This window comes from Amborella trichopoda, chromosome 10 (assembly GCF_054954075.1).
Source record: "Amborella trichopoda isolate Santa Cruz 75 chromosome 10, AtrichopodaSantaCruz75HAP2 v2.0, whole genome shotgun sequence".
NCBI classification, from domain to species: domain Eukaryota; kingdom Viridiplantae; phylum Streptophyta; class Magnoliopsida; order Amborellales; family Amborellaceae; genus Amborella; species Amborella trichopoda.
The window spans coordinates 16,481,670-16,502,517 of NC_142345.1; the positions used below are offsets into that span (position 1 = coordinate 16,481,670).

A 20,848-nucleotide genomic window follows, 5' to 3' on the forward strand; every position below is an offset into this window, starting at 1 on the left:
TATAGAATAATTTCAATATCAAATTTTTTTTGATACTCTATACATTAGCAAAACTAATGCCTCAAAATCGAATAAAAACCCTTTAATTTTTGAAAGGCTAGATCTAAGTGGCAAAAACCTCTAAATTCAAAATTTGTTTTTTAAAAAATAATTATCTAGTAACTCTAAAAATTTGAACTAAAACCAATCATCTATACAGGTATTTTGAGCGAGGGAGTAGATGCACAATATAATCCTTCGGGGGTATAGTAAATGGGCTCAAGCAAAAAAACAAAAAAAAACTCCTAAAAAGAGGTCCCTGCTTCTGTGCCCTGCAAGCTGAAGAGAGAGAGAGAAATTTCGCTCTCCTGCAAGTCGTCGAGTGAATTGGAAGCCAAAGGAGGAGACAGAAAGAGACAATGGCTGGAATCTCTCTCAACCCTGCCTTCAGCGCACGGACTCCGCAAGCATCTGCAATCTCTACACCCATTCCTCGCCTCCACACCCTTCCAAATGCCATTTCTCTGCGCCTCTCAACCGGATCTCACACTGGGAATAGAATTTCAAGCATCTGGAAGAGTAGAAGAGGGATTGGTGCCCCTCGAGTGGGGCAGATCGAGCCGGAAGAGGAGAAATGGGGAGAGGGCAGCGGCGGCACAGCCGTGGCCGAGAAGGCGGAGCAGGTGACGACCGAAGTTCAGAAGCTGAAGAAAGAATTGGTGGAGGCGTTTTACGGTACGGAGAGGGGTTTGAAGGCCAGCAGCGAAACAAGAGCCGAGATCGTGGAGCTGATTACTCAATTGGAGGCCTTGAATCCCACCCCTGCTCCCACTGAGGCCCTCCCTCTTCTCAATGGAAAGTGGATCTTGGCGTAAGTTCTGCCATGAAACTCTTCCTCCCTTTCCTTTGCTTTTCATTTCTCATTCATCCATGGATTTCAGGTACACAACTTTCTCGGAAATGTTTCCCCTGTTTGCCATGGGCACGCTTCCGCTAGTGAAAGTTCAAGAGATATCGCAGACCATCGACTCCGAAAACTTCACTGTGGAGAACACGGTGCTGTTTTCGGGCCCTCTTGCCACCACTTCCTTCACCACCAACGCCAAGTTCGCCGTTCGCAGTCCAAAACGAGTACAGGTTCGTAGGGAGAGAAACCTTAATTTAAGATCTCGTGGCACCCTCAGAAAGTACTTGCACATTTTCACGAACTCACGAGGGCTGAGCAACTCCCCGATTGAAAAATCTGGGGTATGGCCTTGCCCAACCCACGTCCCAGATTGAAAATTCTGGTATATGGCCTGGCCCAGCCCTGTTCCCTTGTCCCGGTCTGATCGGGGCCGCAACAAAAGAAGTAAAAGAGAGCTGGGCCGGTCCAAATCCGGCGGACGTGACCCACGGCCGGAACTCGGGCCATAGTTGGGCAAGAGCTAGCACTACCCAAACATATTTTAAACAGTCCCCATCCAGCACATTTGGCCTAAGGCCACCAAACCAGCCTAAAACTCGGCCCGTGCATCTCAAAAACTCAGAAAAGGCTGATAACCTTCGAATTGATGGGAAAGTTTTTTATGTTCTTCCACAAAGTAGAAGTTCTATACTCTCCTTATAGTCCAGCCCTCTATTTTTTATCATGCGAACCACTCACCGAACCACTCACCGTTCCAATGTTTCAAAGTATTTTATTGTTAAATTTTTTAATATAAATTTTTTCAATATGAATTTTGGTACTTGTCATCTTATGGGGCGCAGCTATAAAATATATTAACAATAAATTTTTGATAAAAAATAATGATCAAAATGCCTTTTAAATTTTTAGAAGTATTTTAGTCATTTTATTTTATTGAAACTACTTTTTTTATATTTTTCTTTAGTGCAAGTTTAATAGAAAAATGGACGTCCAAAATTTGGTGTCAAAACAATTTATAAAAAAATAAAATAAAAATAAATCAGTATAGATACGGGATAGTGTGATTGGGACAATCTTAGCCTTCCTTTAAAAAATGGACAATTGGATAAGGGAAGGATAGAACTTTTATGTTGCAGAGAAACATAAAAAGTTTTTCTCAAATTAATTATCTAGATCTCGATAAAAGAAAAAAAAAAAAAAAACTTGAGTTTTAAAAATAATGCATTTGGTCTATTTCAAAGATTTTTAAAAGTGTTTGGATATCGATTTGATCTACATTATCTTTTAAATTTCAAATTTCATAAATGAAATATAAAAAAAAAAATTCATGCTCTCAAAAGGGATTTTGGACACTTGAAACTGTATCTTTGGGCATCATTTCAAAATACGCATTGTTTTGAATGTTTAAGGAGTCAACCTTATATTGACCTCACCCCTTACTTGAAAGATATATTTTAGGGGAACGACTGGCTTTTCGACGCTTATAGGTTAAAATAAACAGATTTCGTCTATTTTTATCACCGTTCAAAGTTTATAGCACGGTCATGATTGTCTAGTAGTATTTTATTTTTCATTTTTATTCCACAAATCAGAATAACTTGAAATTTGAAGTGTGTGTATATTTTAGTGAGACACACACTTAACAAAAAAATAAAAAACATTTTATATGTGTAAAATACGGACCCAATTAAGGAGAAAGTTATAATGATGATGATCTTTCTTAAGATCTTATCCTTTTTGATTCTCTAATTCTAGACTCATGCTCAATCTGACAATTCAAAACCGGCCAAACCCAGACTCGTACCCACCCAATATGGTGAGAGTGCCGGCCAATCTATATCCTATTGTACTCAATTATTATTAAGGGTGGCAATGGACTTGGACCCGACCCGGGAACCATCGGGTATATTTGCCATCGGTCGGGTATGGGTCTAGCATTTGGACCTAGAGGGTTAGGTATGGGTCCAAAATTTGGACCCGAATACTATACGGGTAGGGGTCGACCCGACCCATACCTATAAACTGTTAGAGATAAAATATTTACTTTAAGTTCTATTCATTTGGGTATATATTAAGGATTGAATATATTTAAAACTAGTTGTCATTTTTATCTATTAAATGATAAATCACTCGGTTTGAAATCTAGTAGTGCGTGATTATGACCTTGTTGCCAATAATACAGTTATATGATAATAAAAAAAAAAAAAAAAAAAAAGCTGATAGTGAGGGTGACAATGGATCCGAGAGTCATTGGGTAGACCCGAATGTATGGGTCCAATTTTTTAAATCAACGGGTCAGGTTCAAGTCCAAAAATTGGATCTAAATTTATTCGGGTCTGTATTCGGGTACGGGTCCAGCTCCCTCTCTTACACGTACCCAAGTCGTTGCCATCCCTAATTATTATGTACCACAATGGAATTCCCAACTCCTGCGTCATTTAGTTTGGGGGACAAACCATTTTTGGGAAAAGACGACGTACATCACCCAATAAATGTGTGGAAAATAGGCAAGCAACTTTTCTTCCTTTTAACTTATTTTCTATCCACGGAGTGTCGGTGAGATTGAGATGCGCGGCAGGACGAATGAGGATGGTCCGGTCTATTATTGTGTGGTGCATTCTACGCTTTTTATCCGTAGCAAATAAGGAAAAGTTATAGAAAATTCTTATTATATTTTTTAGAATTAAAAATAGTCTCTAATATTTCATATTTTAGGTTTTCAGGTCCAATTTTTTTGATGTGTAGTTTATTTTAATTTTAATATTTTGTACATCAAAATTTCAAATTCAAGGTGTCTATATACTACTCATGATCATGCTTCTATAAAAGAAATAAATTATAATAATTTGAAAGAGATACTGCCAAAATACTCCTAAATCTTGTAGGGGTATTTTGATTATTTTCGTTATTAAAATGTTTTTTATATTTTTTACATGTACATGAAGGTAGCAGCATGGACACCCTAAATTTAAGCGTAAGGTTACCAAAAAAAAAAGGGTTAGAAAAGTGGGAATTGTGTGTAAAATGTGAAATATAGTACTATGTTCAAATTTCAAACATAAAATGACTTTTTCTTTAAATTTCCTAAAACTGGATGATATAGTACAGCGTGGAAAGAGAAAAAAAAAGAAAAGATGGAAAAAACTGGATGAATTAATAACTTTTACCAATTGATTGGTCACGTTCTAAAAGCTCTTTAATTTTGGTACCCCTTTATGAATTTTGTTAAATTAATACTCCTACTTGTTGCCCGGAATATATTTTTTATTTAAAAGAAGGAACTTGAACCAGTGAGCAATTAAGTCACCGGAACCGAAAGACATAAATACCTTGTTGGATTTTGCGTTCCAAACTCGAACAAGATTTCTTGAAGGTATCTAGTTCATTTGGCTCGAGCAACTTAAGTCGTCAAAAATTAAAATGGCATCACTTGTTTAGGGTTCTAAACTCCTAATAGGGATGGTTTTGGCATACCTAACAATAGGACTTAGGACATACCTAATGCAAATGACTTTGGAAACCTAGCCAATTTGGTGGCAAATTAGTTGATTTGAGGGAAATTATCGCCAACATATTGGGTTGCCACCGGGCCGGCCTTGGTCTCGGTAAAGCCTGAAAACTAATTTGGTTTGGCCCAGCAAGGGCCAGCCCAAAAAGAATCATTAAGAAGCTATTTTTTTTCTCAGTCTTCAAACTTAATTTTCTTCTTTGTAGTAAGCAAATGTATACTAGTAATATGCACGTGCGTTGCATGTGATATTTAATATAAATCACTAAAACATGTTTATCATTGAAAAATATTTTCAATAAAACATGGTCTTAGAGATCATTGAATTTACCCTCACTATTGAATAAATTTATGAAATAATTATGATTTTTTAAAAACCATGCAATAAATAAATAATTCAGGTGTACTATTTGTGATAAAATTCAATTATAGGTAGACAAAAAAATTTTAAATGCTACTTTAAATAGAGGAATAAAAATTGATATAATGCAAATGAAAAATAGTGAGAGAAAGCTAGTGGGGATGTGCTCAAAATTTATAATTAGAAAACAAAAATTACTCAAGTATCTCCTAAAAAAAGAATTAAAATTTATATATATTTCATCACATATTTTTTTACTAGAAATAATATTGTAGTCACAAAAGCAATGTAATATTCAAATAGTCATAAAAAATTTTAAATACATATAAAGGAAAAAATTGAGATCAAAATAAATCGATACAACATTTAATATAAGAATCGAAAAGAAAAACATAACTTATTTTCTACTTCTCAATAGAGAGATTAAAAGAGACATAATCCATTTGAAAAATAGTAAGAGAAAGCTAGAAGAAAGAGTAATATAAATAAATAAGTTCTATGCAATTAAAATAAATAAAATAAAATAAATCAATAAAATAAAGAGTAATAATAATGATAATAACAATATTAACAATAATTGTAGTTATAGTTGTTGTTATTATTATTATTATTATTATTATTATTATTATTATTATTATTATTATTATATTAGAGAGATATATTGAGGGCGAGTTAGTTGAAACCACTTATTTGCTGTAATTAAAAAAGTGAAAATATCTTCATACCCCTATTTTTAGATATCATTTCACAATAGACCCAAGGTTTAAAAGATATCTTGAGGCATAAAAATTGTAGATTTTATTTTTTCTAACCCCCCGAGCTAATTTAAATTTGTTTTTTTAGGCCAAATAAATCTAAAAGACATGCCTTTTCCAAGACCATTCTCCCTTTCTAAACCTCTCTCCCTTCACATTTTCTCTCTTCCCATTTGCCAAACCCAACCAACGTTTTTCCTCTCCCCATTTGCCAAACCTCTCTTCGTATTTCCCCCATTTTGTCTTCCCGTGTCTCTCACTCACTCTCGCTCCCCCAACCCTTTCTCTCTTACCATGATAGTCCCATCTGCAAAACCTAAACCTACGTTTTTCCTCTCCCCATTTGCCAAACCTCTCACCGTATTTCTCCCATTTTATCTCCCTGTGCCTCTCACTCACTGGCACTCCCCAACTCTTTCTCTCTTATCATGATAGACAAATTGCAGAACCCAATTAATGATCAATTTGATAGATAAATTGTATAACCCAATTTAACTGCAATGGTCAATTTGATAGCTAAATTGTATTACCCAATTTGACTGCCAACTCATCTGAAAGCTCCAATTTGACTGCCAACCCATTTGAAAGCACATGCGATATATTTTGGGAAAATTTGACTGCCAACCCATTTGAAAGCACATGCGATATATTTTGGGAAAATTTGACTGCCAACTCATCTGAAAGCACATGCGATATATTTTGAGAACCTTTGATAGCTCGAATGTCGTTTGAGAACCATATCTATACTGGTTCTTGAAAATATTTACTGACGTCTATTGAAGCTTTGTACTCCATCTCTGTTCTCCATGTAATTTTAAATGTTTATGTTGCAAAGAAAGAGTTGGGTGTGAGGAGAGAGTGGGAGACATGGAGAGAGAAAAAGAATAGGAAATACGGAAAAAGAGAGAGGGGGGATTGGGAGATGGGGAGAGAGAGATCGGGAAGAGGGCACGGGAAGAGAGTGCGAGATAGGGGAGAAAAAAAGAATGAGGAATATGGAAAGAGAGAAAGGATTGGAAGACAAAAATAGTGGGATACATAAAGAGAGATGACTGGGAGAAAAAAAAAAAGGGAATACAAAGAGAGAGAGCGGTTTGGGAGATGGGGAGAGAGAGAACGGCAAGAGAGAAGGGTTTAGAAAAAAGATGCATTTTTTAAGTTTGATGGGAGGAGAGAGAGAGTGAGAGACACAGAAAGAGAGGAAAAGAGTGAAGCTTGGGGTATATAAGTGAAGAGAAATAAATAATTGAGTTTAGAAAGAGTATGTCTTTCTCACATTTGTTTAAGTTAAGAAGTAAGTTTAAAGTAGTCAGGGTTAGAAGATATCTTTTAAAACGGTGGGTTTATCAAGAAATGAAACCTAAAAATAAAAGATATGGGGATATTTAAATTACATTATAACTTGAAAAATATACTATATATACAGATAGAAAATGATAACATACATTCCATCTTTCATTTTAAAAAATATTTTAGGATAGTCCAGAGAGAGCTTCTTCGTAAGTTTGGATGTGACGGGATTTTGGGTTGGAGTATGAGGGTTTTAGCTTTTTAAGTGAGATATGATAGGAGAGGTTATTCCTAAAGAGAGCTTTAGGAAGGGAGAGATTGGGAGAGATTGAGAGAGAGATTTTTAAGGAGGGAAAGATGAATAAGAGAGAGGAGAAATTACAAGAGAAATTTTTTTTCCTAAAGAGAGATACGGAAGGAGATATTGAGGAAGAGATTTAAGGAGGGAGATATGAGTGACAAAGGAGAGAGGTTACATGAGATATTTAATGAAGGACTTGTAACATAGAGAGACATTAATTACCTTTTACATAGTGGGAGAGAGATAGGTGGGAGGGGGAGAGAAGCATGGGAGGTAGAGAGAGATGAATGGCTTGTTATATAGTAAGAGAGAAAAGTGAGAGGGAGAGAGAAACGTGGGGGGTAGAGAGTAAATTATATAGAGGGGAGAGAAAAGTGGGAGGTAGAGAGAGTAAATTAAATAGAAAGAGAGAGATAGAGAGATATCATATTAAACAAAGAATTACATAAAAACTAAAGAAATAATTACTTATATTTATGTCTTTTTATATGCATGTAGGAGGAAGAGAGTTACATAAAAACATTGCACTAAAAAAAAAGTTATCTATATTTATGTCTATATTAAAACATAATTATCTATATTTATGGCTTTTTATGCATATAGGAGGAAATGAGAGAATAAATGTGGGAAGGAGATAGGGAAAATAGTAAATTAAAAAAAATGAAAAGGGAGATAGTTATTGTGGGGAGAGGAGAAAGGAGAGCGATTAATACGAGGGGAGAGAAGAGAGAGACTAATATAGGGGAGGAGAGAAGAGAGAGAAACATGGGGGCTTGGAGTTATTAGGAAATAGAGAGAGAAGATGGATGATTAAAGGAAGGGAAAGAGCGGGATGGATGACATATATGGGCATGAGAAAGATGTGGGGGAGAGAATACATGAGATGATGTGTATGCGCATGAGAGAGATGGGGGGAAGAGAGACTTATTAATATCGTGGGACACGTGGTGAAAGAATAAGCAGGTTAGTCCTTTCTCTTAATATATAATAGATATACAAAAATATGTTTTAAAAAATTTAATATTTCAATGTAATTTGTGTTATCTATAAGAAAAAAAGAAAATGGTATTTGCGGCTTGGCCCGAACTATTGGCAACGCTACTTGCCCTCTCTCTCCCCGGCTCGAACGCTCTCTCTTCCATCTGCCATCTCTCTCTATTTTGGGGCTGGTTTCTAGAAAGAAAGAGAATGAATTTTTAGATGGAGAAAGAGAGATTGGATTTTCAAAGAGAGAAAATAGGTTTAGAGAGAGAAAGAGCTATTAGTCATTTAGAGAGAGAGAGATTAGGTTTATAAAAAAAGGGCTTTTGGAGAGAGAAAAAAAGATTGGGTTATTACAGAGATATAAAGAGATTTGGTTTCTAGAGAGAGTGAGTTTTAGAAAAAGAAGAGAGATTGGGTTTTTTAGAGAGAGAATAAATTTTTAGAAGAGAGACTGGGTTTCTAGAGATTGGGTTTTTAGAGAAAGAAAGAGAGATTGAGTTTCGAGAGAGAATGAGCTTTTAGAGATAGAAATAGAGATTGGATGGGAGAGAAGATAAGCTTTAAGAGATAGAAAGAGAGATTGAGTTTTTAGAAAGAGAAAGAGATATTGAGTTTCTAGAGAGAGAGAATGAGCTTTTAGTGAGATAAAGAGAGATTAGCTTTTTAGAGAGAGAAAATGGGTTTTTAGATGAAGAATGAGAGATTGGGTTTTTAAAGAGAGATTGAGTTTTTAGAGAGAGAGAGATTGAGTTTTAAAGTGGGCGAATGGGTTTTTAGAAAGAAAGAGATATTGTGTTTTTAAAGAGAATAGGTTTTTCGAGCGAGAAAGATAGAATGATTTTTTAGAGCAAGAATGACCGATTGCGATTCTAAAGAGATAATGGATTTTTAGATAGAGAAAGGGAGATGAGGTGATGGGGTCAAAAATAGGTTTTATAAATAGTGGATTTTTAGAGAAGAGTGGTAAGGAATTGGAGAATGAGGTGGTGAGTGACCAACTTATTCCTCAATCCCCACCGCCCCCTCTCTTTAAAAATTCACTCTCTCTACAAAACTTGTTTTCTGACACCACATCCCCCTCTCTCTCTAAAGTTCCATTCTTTCTAGAAACTCTCTTTCTAAAAATCCAATCTTTCTTTCTATTTAAAAACTTATTCTATCTAAATCTTTCTTTCTCTCTTCAAACCTATTTTTTATCTAGAAAATCCAATATTTCTTTCCTCTCTAAAAACCCATTCTCTTTAGAAACCCAATCTCTTTCTCTCTCTAAAAGTCACTCTCTCTAGAATCCCATTATCTTTTTCTCGCTAAAAACCTTATCTCTTTTAATCTCTAAAAACACATTCTCTCTTTAGAAACCCAAACTCCCTTTCTCTCCTGAAACCCATGCTTTCTCTTGAAACCCAATTTCTTTGTCTTTGTAAAATACATTATCGATCAACCCAATCTCTCATTTTGTCTCTAAAAACCTAATATCTCTTTAGTAACTCATTGCCTCTCCCTCTAAAACTCTAATCTGTTGCTATTTTTAAAAACCTATTCTCTCTTTAGAAATCCAATATCTATTTCTCTCTCTAAAAACCTAGCTTCTCTTTAGAACCCAATTTGTCTCTCTCTAAAACCAATTTTCTTGCTTTCTTTAAAAATATAATCTCTCTCACTGTAAGACCCATTCTCTCTCTTTAGAAACCCAATATCTCTTTAAGAGCCCATTCTCTCTCTATAAAAGCTTACTATCTCTTTCTCCCTCTAGAAATCGAATCGCTCTCTCTCTAAAAATCTATTTTGTCTCTTTGGAAATCAATCTCTTTCCCTCTCTATAAGCCATTATTTCTCTTTAGAAACCAATCTCTCTCTCTCTAAAAATTCAATCTTTCTCGCTCTAAAAGTTCATTTCTCTTTAGAAACCCAATCTTTCTTTCTCTCTCAAAAACTCAATCTCTCTTTAAAAACTCTCTCTCTCTAATCTTTCTTTCTCTCTCAAAAACTCAATCTCTCTTTAAAAACTCTCTCTCTTCAGAAGGCCAATCTATCTTTTTCTATCTAAAAACCCATTCTCTCTATTTAAAGACCTAACCTCTCTAAAAACTCATTCTTTCTATAAAAATCCAATCTCTCATTCTCTCTCTAACAACTTATTTTCTCTTTAGAAACCAGCCCTAGAACATTGAGAGAGAGATGGCGATTGGAAGAGAGAGGGGCAAGTAGGGTTGCCAATGGTTCGGACTTGTGATTACTACTTCTGTTTTCGTAATAGATACTTCGAATTACATTAAAATATTAAATTTTAAAAAAATATTTTGGCATATGTATATATATATGCTTACTATAGAAAAGAAAATTTTGAAGAGTGAGATTCTTTTTTTTTTTTTTAAAAAAAGAAAAGGTTTCCTAAATTGAGCTGAGCCCAATGGATTCTTTCGGGTCGGGCTTCTCGAGCACATTTTCAGGCCAAGTTTTACCGGGTCCAGTGGCAGCCCTATGTTGGCTCATTCATCTTCCCATTATTTTTTATTTCGCACTACTTTTTAATAGGTTTTAAATTTTTTTAAAATTATTTTAAAATTATTTTAGCATTTGTTTTTTTTTTTTTAGCTTACTACAAACCAAAAAAGTTTAAAGAGAAGATGTTTTTTTTTTTAAAAGGCTTATAAATGGACTGGGCTGGGCTTTTATTTGGGCCATCCCAAAAATTGTTTTTCAAGGTTATCAGGCCAGCCTTGTCGGTAACAATTTTTATGGCTGCCCCGGCCCGAACCATTGGCAGCCTACTAACATCCATGTAGCTTCAAAAGTTTCTTACCTAATTTTCTTGTTTATTATGCATTTACCTTTTTTATTTTATTTTATTTTATTGCAATATTTTTAGGGGGAGGTTCGTATAAGTTTGCTTCCTGTAAAAGTAAGGCACACCTCTAAAATTTACTTACGAATGTCATTTTGGTGGCAAAAATCTTATGATAGCATGAAAATTTATTTTCATCCCTAGCTATAAATTTTTAAATTTCAAAGTTTTATGGGCCATTATGGAATCTTTTTCACTAGGTATAGATTGTCTCAAAAAAATTGCATCTAATGAGCTAAGGCTTCACTTATGATATAAGATCTTCCTCCACATTTGAGACTATGGGTAATGAATTTAATATTTTATTTTTATTAGTTTCAACTAGATAAATGTAAAAATCTAGCCCAAAGCTATAAGAAAGATGACATCTAATTCCTTTATTTCTTCTTGGTTCTTTTTTCTCGTGATATTATTTTCTACATGTTCTTCAACAACACTTTGATCAATCTCACAATTATTTTCACTTGGTTTACTACTTTTTTTATCTAATTTACTTTTACAAGTGAGATTTTCAAAGATTCACCATCTCTAAATTCCACTATTGTGTTAGAATTCAGGTTAAAAAATCTACATGCTAACTATTTTGTGAATATCCTACAAACACATATTTAGTAGTTCAAGGGCCTAATTTATTTCTTTTAGGATCTGGAAGTCTAATATATATAAGGAAACCTCATGCATTAAGAAAATTCAAAAAAGTTTTCTATTAAACTAAAGTTCATAAGGAATTTTATCACTCTATTTATATATAATTTTATTCAACAATAGAACATGCTGGCAATAAGGCTTCACCCATAAATTTAATGACAAAGAAGAAGAAATTAACATTGCATTCACTATTTCTATCGAAGTTCTATATTTTTTTTTTTTGTGTTAATCCATTTTGTTGAGGGATATAAGGAATAGTCACTTGATGAATAATGCTATTATTTTTATAAAATTCATTAAAATCTCACTTATTAATATTTTAATTGTCTTACTGAGTTGATTTTCCACTTTTGCTTTGAAAACTTTAAAATTTTAAAAGCCTCATCTTTATGTCTATAAAAATAAAAGGAAATATATACAATGAGACCATTTATCTTTGCTCCAAAGAGGTCACAATCATTCTTGATCATTGGACGTGAAATTAGATGGATGCATTTATTCCATTGACCAAACTCAAACTAGGAATTTTCTCTAATTTTGTGATATACACAAGCTATCAGATTTCACATTGGATAGTTGTAAATAATTGTGGCCTCCTTGTATCAATAGCAAAATGGTCTCATTGTATGCAATCCCTAAATAAAAATAAGCATATATAAAAAATCATTAATAAATGTAATGAAATATCGTTTACTCCCTCTCATTAGAATATTATTTGAATCACAAATATCACTATGTATGTCCTAAATTTTCATTATTTCTTTCTACTGTAAGAAATTGCTTTTTAGTTATTTTAGTTAGAATATTATTTAAATCACAAGTATTACTATGTATAAGTCCTAAATTTTTATTATTTCTTTCTACTGTACTAAATGGTTTTTTAGATATTTTAGCATGTGCACATATTTTACATTTTTCATTAGATATTTCATTATAATTGGATATCGATCCTAACTTAACCAAAGATTTAATAGAAGCGTAGTTAAAATGTCCTAAACTATCATGCCACTTATCACAAGAAGTCAAAATATAAGTAGAAGATTTATTAATTCCATTAGCAAACTTGAACATCCCATTGCAAGAGTCACCCTTATCAACAAACACATCATTTTTTGTCAAAATAAAATTTTCAGATCCAATGATTTTTTTATAGCCCTTCTTGTTCAAGATACATCCCGACACAAAGTTTTTTCTCATATGGAATAGATAATATACGGTAAGAACCTTGTCCCAACTAAATTTTAGTTCTGTACACTTTTCAAGCATTTTGGTCATAGCTTGAGTTCCAAGTTGAACTGAATTTTCATTACCATTGGTTCAAAAGTCTTAAACAAATATCTATTATTAGATACGTGAATAATAGCACGGGTATCGACCCACAACCCATCATCCTTATTGATCTTATTTCATTGTCTAGTGCCACAAAATGTACTTAACCAAAAAAAATAGTGCCACAAAATGTTCATGAGGTCAAATTCACTTAGTTTCTAGGCCTTTTGGATCCCTTTCAGAGTCTGCGTTCTCTTGAATGGTGTCCCGATTTCCACATGCAAAATATGAGCCTTTTCTTTTATTTTTTTTGGCATTAGATTTTTGGTTCATAGAATTATCATTATGGGTTTTAGGAAAGAAAGACTTCTTATCATTTTAATCATTTGATTTTTGCTCAACAAGGTTTGCCTTAGTTTGAAATTTCATATTTTTATATTTCGTTTCCAGAAGTCTATTCTCTTCGTCAATTAAAAGTGACCTTTGAAGTTGTACCAAATCAAGGTCAACTTTTTTATGCTTCATTTTCTTTTGATACTCTTTTCTTAGTTTGAAATTTCAAAGTCTATTATCTTCTTCAATTCGAAGAGCCATATGAAGTTGTACCAAATCAAGATCAACTTTTTTATGCTTCATTTTCTTTTGATACACTTTCCAAGATGGGGGTAGCTTGTGAATTATAGTGCCTACTTGAAAAGATTCATCTAATTGAATTCCACAATCTTTAAGTTCATTGATAGAACCTGCAACTTATATACTTGAGGAAGAACTGGCTAGTTTTCAATGAATTTAAAATCTAGAAATTTAGAAATAAAAAACCTTTTGTTGCCGGGCTCTTTTTAAGGCATTTGGTTTCAAGAAGCTTAAACAACTCTTTCTGCATCGCAAGTGAGGTATAAATGTTGGGTGATGTCATCCCCACCTTCCTCTAGTATATCATTGGTAGTCCCTCATGCGTGCGACATACATCTTTTTGTTTCTTTGTTTTGGAGCCGTTTTGGCGGGGTGGTGGACTATTACTAGTATTGGAAGCCGCAGCTAACCTACCGATATTTCTGATCCCCTAGTACCAAACTGACCAACCGAGCGTATGAGAATGGGAATCTTTCTCTGAATTGCTTACTCTCTTCCCTAAACTACCACAAGTGACTGTTCTCTGCGTAGTGCCAACAGTCCTCCTTGCTTATTGACTTGAACGATTGACCTTGCTTATTGACTTGAACGACTGGCCTCTAGAGCTAGTGGAATGGGAACAACAGTTTGGATCCCAATGAAGGAAAGCAGGACTTTAGCCAAACAAGTTCACAGGCGGAGGAAGCTAAGGCTCGTTACTCGGCTTCTGAACTGGATCGAGCAATCTCGTCCAATGGTGGGAGGGGCACCAATTGAATTTGTTCTAGCTAAATGGGCAATTTGGGAAAGTGGAAAAGTGTGACATGTTGACCAAGTCATCATTCCACACAAATAGGATCCCACATATGATTTTTGGTATGGGTAGATGTTCTTCTTATCTCTTTCTAAAAAGAGATAGGGATGAACCACTTTTTAAGAGGTTATGAGATACACTTTCAAATATGGTTAGTATCTCATTGACCCATATGCAAAAATGAAAATCTTGTGCGACTCTTTTGTGAGGTTGTTGACTCATTTTGGTTTATTGGAAAAAATACAGGGAGCTTTCTTTTGCAGAAAAGAAGACGAAGAAGAGAGAGTTACTATTCTCTAAGAGAGAAGAAGAAGAGAGAAAGATAAAACATTTTCTTTTCAGAGAGAGAGCCTCTAGAAAAGAAAAGAATTCTCTGAGAGAAAGAATAACCTCAGAGAAAAAAAACCTAGAGAGAGTTAGCCTTTTAGGACAAAGCACATTTATGTGCGTTACCACTGAATTTGGGATGTTTTAGAGAAGAAGTTGTTGCAGCTATAGAAGATCTGTACTGACAAGAATATGTCGAATTTGATGACTGAGACCTTAGCTAGAGATAAGCAAGAGCTATGTAGAAGCATGACAGGCATGGGTGTTATATAGCACCTGGTTGATCTGCAAAGGTTAACCTCCCCCTTGACACTGGATGGGGAGATTGTTGGGTATCTTGTCCCATGGTGGGAGGGGCACTAATGGAATTTGTTCTAGCTAAAGTGGCAGTTTGGGAAAGTAGAAAAGTACAACTTGTTCACCAAGTCACCATCTCTTACAAATAGGATCTCTCGTATGGTTTTTGGTATGGGTAGATATTCATCTTATCTATTTACAAAAAGAGATAGAGATGGACCATCTTTTAAGATGTTATGAGATGCATTTCTAAATCTGATTATTATCTCATTGGCCCATATACATAAGGGAAAAATGTGGTAGACTCTTTTGTGATGTTGTTGACTCTTCTTGGTGTATTGAAAAAAATACAGGGAGCCTTTTTTTTTATAGAGAAGAAGAGTGAAAGAGAAAACCTTTTATTTTTAAAGAGAAAAAGCCTCTAGAAAAGAAAAGAAGCCTTTGAGAGAGAGAATGAGGAAGTAGAGAGCTGAAGAAAAATTGTTTCTTGGAAGATTATTGTAACCTATCAGTTAGTAGTAGATTTGATCTTTTCTGATGCGGACCATGCTAGTAAGATTTATTTTTTTGTGGCAGATTTTTCCACTCATACACACACACATCGACTTTGGCAAATTTTGTGTCTTATATATTCTGGTTCTGGTGCGTGTATCCGCATTTGTACGAGAGGGCTGCAAATGGGTGAGCCAAACATACAATGTCATATATGGTATCCGCTAAAGCGTTGAGGATGTGCCCTTTGCAGATGTAGTCATCCTCCATCTAGCTTTTGTAGGCTTTGAATTTGCTCTTCGAAGGAATCATTAGTTGGTAGCGGTGGTGTAGGTATGGATTTAGTGACTATGTAAGTGACTTTGAGAGTAGGGAGTAAGAACAATACTTTTGTTGCCATCTTTTGAAGTTCATTCCATTAAAGCTCCCAAGTCTTGTGAATTCATGGTCCATGACCTTCAAAGAAGTGATGACAATCTCCTCATTTTCACCTATTAGATTATTCTATTTTTGAAGAATAGACATTCCAAATTTCAAGTGATCTGGAGTTTAAGAAAAAAAATGAAAATTCAAACATGAAATGAGGAATGAGGTCGTGACCGTCAGATCGGCCCCAGATTCAATCTGGATAATTAGCTGACACTGTAGCTATCAGCCCGTTGGCCGACATGATCTTTTCCCATATATATATATATATATATATATATATATATATATATAGGGAAAGTATATAATGAGACAGTTTACCTTTGTTATAAGGTGGTCCAAACTAATCTTGACCATTGGATGTGAAATTGAGTGACTCATTTATTTTATTGACAAAGCCCAAAGTTCAAAAAAAAGTTTTTCGAACTTTGTGACATACCCAAACTGTTAGATTTCACATCGGATGGTTATGTGACATTCTTATATCAAAGGTAAATGATCTCATTGTATACAATTCCATATATATATATATATACCTTTGATATATTTTTAGACCTAAAATTTAATAGTCCACATCTCAATCTCATTCTAAATGTAACCGAACTCGGATGGTCATAAAAAAAAAAATGATTTGAATACATTGGTTTGTGTTAAATAGGTTTCTGATGTAAAACTATTTATATGTGCAAACAATTTACATGAAATGGTTTTTCAAGCCTGCTTTCTTCCATGTTTAGTAAACATGTTTGGAAAACCCCGAGTGATCAATTTCATATGCTTGGGTGAGTATAGGGTTGTCAACGGCTGGACGGGGCCAGCCCTAGCCTTAGCGTACATAGGGTGGCTCCATCCCAGCGCAAGCCAAAGGGGCCCTGGCCCAGGCCCTAGCTAGGCCAAGCCAACCATAATCAAAGAAAAAACAAATAAATTTTTTTTTAATGAAAACAGCACTGGGCTGGCCCAAGCCCGGCCTGACCGTCGGGTCACATTTTGTGGACCAGGCCCTTGTTTTTAGTGTTGAGCCGATTGACCCTTTGCCAGCTTTAGGAGAGTGTTAGGTGAGGGTTTTGAGAGGAAGAAGGGAGGGTCACTTATTTAGGGGTACCCATCAAAGATTAGAGGGAATTTTAAAGTTAAAAATGGGGTCTACTGAAATTCGTTTTAGGGGAAGTTGCAATCCACCCATTCGACAACGTACCTTGGTTTGGTTAAGTAGGCAGCCTGGGGAGCTGCTTTCATATGGAATGGGTTATTTTATGGTAAAAAGTTTTTTATGTGTAGTTACACGTGTACGTGTGAGCCAAACATGTAATGTGTAATTCAGGTTTCATATGAAAATAATCACAAGGTGATTGCTTTCCATAAAACAAATGTACCGTATATTTTTAGGAAAAGTGTAGACTATTTACTTTTAGTATAAGGAGGTCACAATTATTTTTGTCCATCAAATTTCAAATCAGATGGTTGTAAGTATATTTGTGACTAATTTCAAAGCCCAACAAAAAATTTCTTGTGCTTCGTGATACACCCCAAGCCAGACATCTAATGACTAAAGTTAGTTGTGATCTTTTTGTACTAAAAATAAATAATTTTATAGTATACAATCCCATATTGGTATACATCTTTGTGTGTAGGTTTGAACATATGAAGCCTTAATGGGTTGGCTTTGGCTTAGGCTTAACCTGATAGAGACCAACCCATTTACTGCCCTACATTTGGAGAACGTATTGCAAGGGACATTGCATTGAGACATGCAAAAGTTGCTATAATCAGACATGAAAATTTCTTATCTTTTTTTGGTTGCAGATTAAGTTTGAAGAAGGGGTGATCGGGACGCCAAAGCTAACAGACTCAATTGAAATACCAGATAATGCAGTTGTAATGGGACAGACGATTGACCTCAGCCCCTTTCGAGGCATCATCAACACCATTCAGGATGCGGCTGCCTCAGTTGCTAGGTCCATCTCTGGAAGGCCCCCTTTCAAATTCCCCATCACCACTGATCGAGCCGAATCATGGCTCCTCACCACCTTTCTCGATGAAGATCTTCGCATATCACGAGGTGATGCAAGCAGTGTCTTCGTCCTCATCAAGGAAGGAAGCTCCCTCTTACCCCAAACTCCTTAGTGATTGATGCTAATCCTTGTTTCACAAAAACTTATTTACTTGCACTCTTTTTCTTCACCCCTTCCTCTAGTTTCAGTTGTGTGCTTTGGCTTGGTCTATAGAATGTATGCAAGTGCGATGTAAAATGGACCTAGGAATTTAAAGATTATAAAACTTTTGGTGTGCAACCGAACTAAGCGTGAAAGTAAGAAAAAGTTATCGAAACGGCAATCGGGTTGGATCGACCGATTGATTTAATTAGACCTGACCTCGGTTGGATCGGGTCTAGGTCTATCTCAGACCATCTCTATGGGTAAACCTTATAATGGATTGGGTCTGGGTCCATCTCAGATCATCTCTATGGGTAAACTTTACAACAGTTGGCCAGCTATAATAAATAGTATATAGGTGAAATGAAAGCCGTTAGATATTCATCATGCGGTTCAGAATGCACATCACTATTTAAATTTTAATTTTTTTTTATATAAATTTGATTAATATGAAATTTTGTTTGTATATATACCTAACAATATTGTGCACCATATAAAAATATTAAAAAAATAGTTTCAATAATTTAAAATGACCAAAATACCCTCATCATTTTTCATGGGTATTTTGGTCATTTTATATTTTGAAAAATATTTTTTATATATATTTTATTTGTGCGCCTTATGTTTTAGTACATATGATCTTTTTCTTAGAAAAATAATTAAAATTAAAACAGTAATACACATTCTGAACCATCTGATAAAGATATGACGGCTTCCATTTTACCTATATTATTATTCATTATAGCTGGTCAGCTATTGTTAGCTTTTTATTGTATATATATATATATATATATATATATATATATAGGGTGCGGTTTCTATAAGGTTATATAACCTTAAATAATCCAATTAAGGCGCACCTTAAAATTTTATCATAACATGTAAATTTTGTGGTAAAAAATTCTTAGTATTATCTTAAAATCTATTTTCATGCCTAATTAGAAAATTTGAAATTTCAAAAATGGTTAAAATCATGTAGATCTATAAATATATGAAAACCTTGAAAATGGACGGTCTAGATAATGTGTTGCAAGATGCACTATTTATGGAACTCAAAAACTTTTTTTTTTTTAATATTCATACATCTCAATGTTAAGATGCTCGATTAAAGGGTTTTTTCAACATTAAAACAACATTTTTGATAGATTTTTGAAGTGCATCTGTGATTCTACATTTTAAAGTCATTCTGATTTATAAAACAAAAATGAAAAATGAAACACTACCAGACAATCGTGACCGTGCGATGAACTTTAGACATTGATGAGGGTAGGCGAAATCAATGTTCATTTTCGCTTATAGATGTTTTGTAGTATCTTCTTATATATATATATATATATATATATATATATATATATATATATATATATATATATATATATTAACAATGATTTCATTCAACCATTGTATAGTAATATAATGCAACAATCCTAAAAAACCATCTTATGGTCATTTGTTTTATCCAATTTTTGAAACACTCTTTTCATTCTAATGAACAACCACAAAAAAAAAATAAATTGAAAACACAAATTAGAAAGTATTTTTTTAGCCCAATTAACATATGCCGTTCATTTCGGTGAGATGCTTAGATCTAAGCCTTAGAAGGATTTTTTCATTTCCAATTTTTTGTATGGCTTTATTATCATTAGATGAGCAATGTTAAAAAATAAAAAAATGATTTTTAATTCATCAAGGTAAAGATATTGAAATTTACAAAATGAATGGTCTAGATTCGTTTTGGAGGGGACTCATGTTGACCATAACTAGGGTTCAAATATAGCCTTTTGTTTTTTTTGGAGGATTGATTATTGAGATAAAGAGAGTGAGTGTGCAAAATTTGGAGTCATACAAATACCACAAACATAATTTTTTAGAAGTGTTATTGCATTATACTATGATACAACCGTTGCATTGGATCATTGCTATATATATATATAAATGATTTCATACAACCGTTTTATAGTAATTTGTTGCAACAACTTTAAAAAACCATCTTATGCCCATTTGTTTGATTTAAATTTTGAAATATACACTCTTTTATATCTAATAAAAAATGACAAAAAAAATAAAAATGAAAACACAACCTATAAATTTTTTTTTTAGCCCAATTAACATAGGCCGTTCATTTTGGTGAGATGCTTAGATTTAGGCCTTAGAAGGATTTTTTTATTTCTAATTTTTTTGGGTAGATTTATTGTCATTAGATGAACAATGTTAAAAAATAAAAAAATGATTTTGAGTTTATAAAGGCTAAGACCTTGAAATTTACATAATGAATGGTTTAGATTCATTTTTGGAGGGGACTGATTTTGACCACATCTAGGGTTCAAATTGAACTCTTTTTTGGGAATTGATTATTGAGATGAAGAGTATGTGTGTGTAAAATTTGGGATCATACAAATACCACAAGCATGAATTTCTAGAACTGTCGTTGCATTATACTATAATACAACTGTTGCATTGGATCATTGCTTATATATGGGCAATGATTTCATGCAACCGTTGTATAGTAATATGATGCAACAACCTTAAAGCACCATCTTATGGTCATTTGTTTGATTTAAAATTTACAATATATAATCTTTTCATTCTATTGAACAATTACAAAAAAAGAAAAAAATGAAAATACAACCTAGAAAGTATTTTTTAGCCCAATTAACATAGGCCATTCATTTTGGTGAGATGCTTAGATCTAGGTCGTAGAAGGATTTTTTCATTTTCAAATTTTTTGGATGACTTTATTATCATTAGATGAACAATGTTAAAAAAAAAAAAAAAAAAATGATTTTGAGTTTATAAAGGCGAAGATCTTTAAATTCACAAAATGAATGGTCTAGATTTGTTTTTGGGAGGGACTCATTTTGACTATATCTAGAGTTC

General features: G+C 33.9%; 1 protein-coding gene across 1 annotated transcript; it reads left to right on the forward strand.

Moving 5' to 3' along the window:
- Positions 1-315: 315 nt before the first annotated feature.
- On the forward strand, positions 316-18,114 carry LOC18438835 (putative plastid-lipid-associated protein 2, chloroplastic). Its single transcript, XM_006849011.4, has 3 exons — positions 316-850; positions 921-1,116; positions 17,622-18,114. Exons 1-3 carry the CDS (start codon positions 399-401, stop codon positions 17,940-17,942), a joined length of 969 nt encoding a protein of 322 aa, XP_006849074.2. The 5' UTR covers positions 316-398; the 3' UTR covers positions 17,943-18,114.
- Positions 18,115-20,848: the final 2,734 nt, after the last annotated feature.

What these genes read in the sequence shown, in the direction of transcription:
- LOC18438835 (XM_006849011.4), top strand. Translation starts at nt 399, where the DNA reads ATGGCTGGAATCTCTCTCAACCCTGCCTTCAGCGCACGGACTCCGCAA. An exon ending in AATGGAAAGTGGATCTTGGC is followed by an intron (nt 851 to 920) that starts GTAAGTTCTGCC and finishes CATGGATTTCAG; the next exon opens with GTACACAACTTTCTCGGAAA. An exon ending in GCAGTCCAAAACGAGTACAG is followed by an intron (nt 1,117 to 17,621) that starts GTTCGTAGGGAG and finishes TTTTGGTTGCAG; the next exon opens with ATTAAGTTTGAAGAAGGGGT.